Raw genomic sequence first — 5,907 nt, 5'->3', positions numbered from 1 at the left:
ACGTAGCCATCCTCTCTTTATTTGTTGCGCCCACTGCTGCTTGCAATTCTCCGCGCCGACGGGAGACTCCTGCCCTGGGCGGCTCTTGTACACGGGCCTACTCACGCTATCCTGCTCCGCCCCCTCATTCTCAGCACTCCACACATACCGCACGCCCAACACCGCTGCGCTCACAAGCTGCCGCTGGCCGCATGCTGGCCGCCCGCCGCCGCCGCCGCCGCGTGCGCCACTGCGCCCGGCTGTCCTGTGATGGGGCAGGGCAGCCCCCAGTCCGCAAACTTGAGGTTCATGTTCATCTTGATGCGATCCAGCGCGGCCTCCACGCTGTCCACCGCGGGACGAACCACGATCTCCAGAGCCTGAAGCGGGGCGGCGGGACAGGTGAGGTGGGGTGGGGTTCAGAGGTGCGGGGGTCACATTCATGATTAGTCAAGGAAGTGGTAGACGGTAGACCATCTTGCGGAACATGACGCGGGGGGTGGGGGCACGACACGGGCAGTGACTGTGGAGTCATGGGTGTGCCACGGCGGTGGTGAATGTGCCACAATCCCTTCGCAAACAGTCCCCGGTACCCTAGGTCCCTGCTCCCAACCCTCTTCCCGCCTGGCCGCCCCTGTGTCCCGTGCCATTGCCGGCGCCGCGCACCTGCGGCGTGTCGGCCTTGTCGCCGAACTGCGGCGGCGGCGCTGGCGTGTCCACGACCTAGGCCGTGGCCGTGCGCTTGGCCGCGGCTGTGGTAGATGCACACCAGGGGTGCACAACGCCGCTGATGCCTCCGCCAGACGCCGAGGACGGCTGAGGCTTCGACAGCGGACGCGGCTATTGCTGCTAATCGCTTGCAGCGAAGGCGCGACAGGTGCCGCCGACGCCCGAGAGGCCGGCGGGCTGCGGCGGCGCGGCGCAGCAGCAGGGCGAGATGGGCATTGCCGGCAGACAGCGACAGCAGGTGAAGGGAGCTGGCGGGGATAATGGGGCGGGACAAGGAGCGACGCCGTACTTGGCACAGCGCCTATGCCTCCGCCGCCGCCGCCGCCGCCAACGCTGACATAGCCGCCCGCGCCGCCGCCGGTATGCAGGCCGCTGCCGCTGTGCGCTGCGCCGGCAGCGACTGCGGCGACTGCGGTAGGAGCGGCAGAGCCTAGCTAATGGCGAGTGGCCCCCTCAACGCCGGGCGCCGGCTTCGCGCAGTCTGTGTGGGACAAGCGGTGGAGCCCGGTGCTGTGAGCAATCGGAGTTGGGGTGCAGTGGGAGCGTGCGTGTGGCAGCTCGGAGCTGAGTGGATGCCGGCCAACACCGCTCGCTCTCACTGCCTTCGCTGCCGCTTCCGTGCCCTCGGCTTCGTGCTACTGCCGGAGCCCGCATCCACCCTAACCCCCGCCGTCGCCGTTGTCGACTATCGTGCCACGCTTACCTCTGCTGGTGTTTGTCGCCACCGCGCCCTCCTCCTCCACCGCCTGCACGTCCACCTCCTCGTCGTCCGCTTCCGCACTGACACCTGCATGGCGCTGCTGTGCGGCTGCGGCAGCAGAGGCGTGGCCTCCGGGCCGCACTATGACGCGGCGTCGACTGCAGGTGTGGCCGTCGGGCGTTGCGCCCACGTGGCGAGGTGGTGCATGAGACACATACATGGGCGTGTCAGGAGGGGTACGTCACGTTGCGGCTGAAGAGTTGGGAACAGGTACGGCATCCGCGTGGCAAATGCCGGTGTGTACTGAGATTGCGTCTTCCTCTCATTCTCATTAATCATGTCACGCGGCTTCCCAGCCTTGCTAACTGCTGTGGTCCGTTCCCGTGCATGTGGACCCGTCACACATGCGCCAGGTCCAGTCTTGTGCACGCCCCGCAACCCCGCACTCACCGCGGCCAGGTTCTGCGGCTGGAGATGCGGATCGGACGCGGGTGTGTCTGGTTGGCGGCCGCAGGCCAGATGAGCTCGCGCGCCCAGCGGCTGCGCTCCAGCGTTGTGGAGGAGACGTGGCAGGGCTGCGCCATGACCAGCAGCGTGGGTCCCGGCATGCTCATGGGGCCGCCGCGCTGCAACCACCAGTGCCGGTGAAGTAGGCGCACATGTGCTCCCTTAACGGTCGCGCAGCGCGGAGGCGGCATTTGCACTTCGTCGCCCTGCCGCCACACTCGGCACGAGCGAGTGAGTGCTGCTGCTTGAGGCGCCCCGCCCCCTCAGACCACCCCGCCCCGCTGCCCGACGCCCGCGGATGCCCGCCCACGGTCCGTACGCAACGGCTGCCACTCCATCAATAGGTCAGATATGTTGAAGGTATTGACAAACACCGCATGTGTGTGTGTGTGTGTGTGTGTGTGTGTGTGTGTGTGTGTGTGTGTGTGTGTGTGTGTGTGTGTGTGTGTGTGTGTGTGCGTGCGTGTGTGTGCGCGTGTGTGTGTGTGTAGAAAGAGAGAGGGGAGATGTCTCGTAATCACTGCGGAGTGCGAGACATGTGTCCGATACTGGGCGTGCGCCAGTCATGCAATAAAACTGCCAACCACACAGCATGACCAACCGGGTTTCCATCGTTCCATCAGGACGCGAGACGGCTGCAAGCCGCCCTCGCAAAGCTTTGCCTGGTTCCAGCCCAACCCACACCCCACTGCACAAGGTGGTCATTCTCCCTACGCAGCCCTGCGCGCCCTATACCTATTACGGTACCTCGCTTACCGCAGATTTGAGCCTTCTTACCAGCGCCTCCGACCATGTGCCGCACTTCCTCACCGCCGACCAGGCCACGAGCGACGCCACAAACGTGACGGTCTGCTAGACTCTGCACACGCGGCCCCAAGCCCTCCCCCTAATCCCTTCTGCGCAGCCCGCGGCATGTCCCTCCACACAACTGGTATCCCCACCGAGCCCCAGCCCTAGCGTTCGCCGTATGCCCCACACCTGACCCAACATGCCCAACACCCTGGCTCTCCCCCAACTCCATAAACACAAAGTCACGACGGCGAGACAGCTGACTTTCACTATCGCAAGGCTGTTCCCATGATATCTTAGAGACGTTTATTTCTCGCAGGGAACGAGCACGAAGCGATCCGGGCCAAAGTCGTTTCGGCGAAGTAGCGCATTGGTTAACGGTAGTGCCATCTAACTGCGTCTACAAGTAGACTAGCAGATATATCATGCTTTTAAATTTTGCCCTTGGTCTTCGCTGCAGCACGTGTAGGTTCATCAGTTCATCAGTTCAGCGACGTCAAGCTGAACCATGGCAGATATGATATTCAAGTACCCAACTATGATTAGCTGTGGGGGCTATTTCCAGAACTTGACCACCAAAATCCTCGACGTGAGCCTCCACCAGTTCGGGCTGCACATAACTGACTTGTTTACCCTGTTACCCCTATTTATATATATCCACACATATAGATCGCTCAAATGAACGTCAAAAAGAACATTATCGCCCTTGTCACCGGCACCGTCGTCGGTGCGCTCGCTCGGCGACGAACCGCTATCTGGCGTATGCTTTACAGGAAGTTGCAGCTTCCTGTAAGCTCCAAGCAAGCGCCGACAAGGCAAAAAGCCGTCCTGCGAGTGCTTTATCGTTGCCTTCCGACGCGACTGCGGTAAGCGCGCAGATTATTGCTGCTCCCGAAGACCGTGGCCGAAGTGTGCACCAGGACATGATGTTCACGCCTCGCCCAAAGTCATGTTTGTCTTTGACCGTCAAGCGGTTTCAGTCGGTTGCCGCAGGCGGCACCCCTCCCTTCCTGCTCCTTCCTCCCCGCCACTCCCCCCGCACTCATTCCCTCATTCCGCTTGCCACCAACAGGCATTTACGCGCAATGATCTGCAGCTGATCACGGCCGACGCGACGCCTCACGCCGCCTCCACAAGCGGCGGTACCGCCAGCCCGAGCGCTGGCGATAGATGCCACAAGCGCCCGCAGCACCGTCAGCAGCATCAGTGCCATTGGCTCGGCCAGCTCGGCAACCCCTGCAGCCGCCAGCTCGCTGCATGCTTCGGCTTCTGAGCACACACTGCCCATGCATACGAACCCGCTTCAGGTGAGACCTGTGTGTACGGGATGAAAGCGGCCGAGCAGTCACGGGGTCGCTGACCCACCTACCGGTACCCGCAACGCCCACAGACCCAGTGCCCTGTGCCGCGCCCCTTATGATTGCCATTATTCCGCTCACCACCTTTCCTCAAAATGGTCGGGAACACCTCTCCAGTATCTTACTTGCTCACCTTGTCCTCCTTCCCTCTCCTAGCATGCAGGTCGCCGCCGCGCTGGCCCCCAAGCTGGAGTCCAGCTCGGACCGCTCCGACGTATGCACGGGCAGCGGCTCATCCGCCGGCTCTGGCGACACTGCACTCGGTAGCGCCAGCGATGGCGCCCTTTCCGCCGTCGTCCGTAAGGACAGCAGCAGCACCACCACTACCGACGCCAGCACCGACAGCGGTCATGTTTGCCCTAACGCCTCCAAGGGGGCACGGTCACCAGGCACTGTAAAGCTAGAGGACGAGGCCTGCATGGACGACCAGGTGAGACACACGCATACATACGCGTCACACGTACAGACACTGTGCCAAACCCGTTCTCATGTCTTTCCAAACACGCATGTTGCAAGACGAGGTGGTGCGGGTGTTTTGCGCATACTAGAACACCCGCAGCCCCCCGTGCAGCCCCCCTTCCACACGCACATACACACGTATGCGCATACCGTATACGCAAACTGCTTCGCGCATCCTCCACAACTCTGTTTGGCGTGCCTGCCTGACCAGGCTCAAGCAATCTGCCCGTGCGTACACTCACTCCCGCCTCGCGCACTTATACCGCCTCAGAAGGTCAAGGCCTTCATCAAGCAGCACGGTCTTACGCTCTGCATCCCCCAGCGCGAGCTGGGCAAGGGCGCATTCGGCCACGTGGAAATGGTGATCATCACCCTGCCTGACGGCACCACCGTCAAGGCCGCACGCAAGACCCTGCACGCGTGTGAGACCAAGGGCGCTGTGGCTGCACTACGCCGCATACTGAACCAGGAGCTGGCAGGGCTGGCTGCTTCCGCGGGCTGCGAGCGCGCGGTGCAGTGCCTGGGCTACCGGCTGCCGACTGATGACGACGAGCGGGCGGAGCTGCTGCTGAGCTGTGCGGAGGGCGGCTCCGTAGAGAACCTGCTGGTGGGTGCTGGGCTATGAGGCGCGGGGCGGGCGCGGTGACGGCGCCTGGTTGGCGCATGCTCTGTACGGGGATTGTGGTTGCTTGACTGCGGCTCCTCTCCCCTAACCTGCCCATCCGTGCCTCTCAATCTTTCAGCTCCTGACAGACTGGTCCCCATCTGCTTTCTTCATACAGAACGCGGTGGCCAAGGACCATTTTGATCGCATTGACAACGCGCCCGAGCGCCGGCGCACCGGCAAGAACAAGGACAAGTATGAGATGCTGCCGTACCCCGGCAACACGCTCATGGATGAGGCTGACCTGAAGGGCATGCTGCGTGCCATGGCGCCCTTCATCGTGCGCGCATAGGGTCTTAACTGCCAGGTTGAAGTCGCACACGCGGAAGACCTTGCTGCCATCAGGCGCGATGTCGTACAGCAGGTTGGCGGGCTTCAGGTCAAAGTGCATGTAGCCGCGAGCGTTCAGGTGCTTTGATGAAGAGCGCCATGGCACGCAGCATGCCCTTCAGGTCGGCCTCATCCATAAGCGTGTTGCCGGGGTACGGCAGCATCTCATACTTGTCCTTGTTCTTGCCGGTGCGCCGGCGCTCGGGCGCGTTGTCAATGCGATCAAAATGCTCCTTGGCAAGCGCGTTCTGCATGAAGAAAGCAGATTGGGACCAGTCTGTCAGGAGCTGAAAGATTGAGAGGCACGGATGGGCAGCAGAGCGATGACCGCGCCGCCGCCTCTGTGCGCGGGGCAAAGGACCTGCTTGATTGGGGTAGCGCTGGCGGCAGCG

At 62.6% G+C, this 5,907-nt stretch overlaps 3 protein-coding genes across 4 annotated transcripts in view; 1 reads left to right on the top strand and 2 right to left on the bottom strand.

Moving 5' to 3' along the window:
• CHLRE_12g526220v5 (uncharacterized protein) lies at positions 1 to 3,229 on the bottom strand. The gene is made up of 6 exons (XM_043068482.1): positions 2,894 to 3,229; positions 1,859 to 2,034; positions 1,412 to 1,566; positions 1,158 to 1,189; positions 646 to 702; positions 1 to 359 (listed from the first exon to the last, which is right to left on the bottom strand). The coding sequence occupies exons 1-6, from the start codon at positions 2,903 to 2,905 to the stop codon at positions 171 to 173; spliced, it is 621 nt and encodes a 206-aa protein (XP_042918582.1). The 5' UTR covers positions 2,906 to 3,229; the 3' UTR covers positions 1 to 170.
• The window catches only part of CHLRE_12g526200v5 (uncharacterized protein), a 3,426-nt gene continuing 458 nt past the window's right edge, over positions 2,940 to 5,907 (top strand). The window contains exons 1-5 of one of the 2 annotated variants that reach the window (XM_043068479.1): positions 2,940 to 3,570; positions 3,777 to 4,011; positions 4,226 to 4,492; positions 4,793 to 5,128; positions 5,265 to 5,907. The exon at positions 5,265 to 5,907 is cut by the window's right edge and continues 458 nt beyond it. In XM_043068479.1, coding sequence (XP_042918581.1) covers positions 3,991 to 4,011; positions 4,226 to 4,492; positions 4,793 to 5,128; positions 5,265 to 5,477 — 837 coding nt within the window. In that variant the 5' untranslated portion in view covers positions 2,940 to 3,570; positions 3,777 to 3,990 and the 3' untranslated portion in view covers positions 5,478 to 5,907. Of the gene's footprint in view, positions 3,571 to 3,776; positions 4,012 to 4,218; positions 4,493 to 4,792; positions 5,129 to 5,264 lie in introns of both variants that reach the window. The other variant, XM_043068478.1, reaches the window with a different exon arrangement.
• The window catches only part of CHLRE_12g526210v5 (uncharacterized protein), a 1,122-nt gene continuing 402 nt past the window's right edge, over positions 5,188 to 5,907 (bottom strand). Inside the window, exon 2 of the mRNA XM_043068481.1 lies at positions 5,188 to 5,763. Coding sequence (XP_042918579.1) covers positions 5,566 to 5,763 — 198 coding nt within the window. The 3' untranslated portion in view covers positions 5,188 to 5,565. The remainder of the gene's footprint in view (positions 5,764 to 5,907) is intronic.

Source organism: Chlamydomonas reinhardtii, chromosome 12, assembly GCF_000002595.2.
Source record: "Chlamydomonas reinhardtii strain CC-503 cw92 mt+ chromosome 12, whole genome shotgun sequence".
NCBI classification, from domain to species: domain Eukaryota; kingdom Viridiplantae; phylum Chlorophyta; class Chlorophyceae; order Chlamydomonadales; family Chlamydomonadaceae; genus Chlamydomonas; species Chlamydomonas reinhardtii.
Note: the sequence above shows the minus strand (reverse complement) of the source record. Positions and strands in the feature narration are given on the sequence as shown.

Coding starts and splice junctions, on each gene's coding strand:
- CHLRE_12g526220v5 (XM_043068482.1), bottom strand. Junction 1,567..1,858: donor AGCCGCAGAACCTGGCCGCG/GTGAGTGCGGGG, acceptor CCACACCTGCAG/TCGACGCCGCGTCATAGTGC. Junction 360..645: donor ACAAGGCCGACACGCCGCAG/GTGCGCGGCGCC, acceptor GCCCCGCTTCAG/GCTCTGGAGATCGTGGTTCG.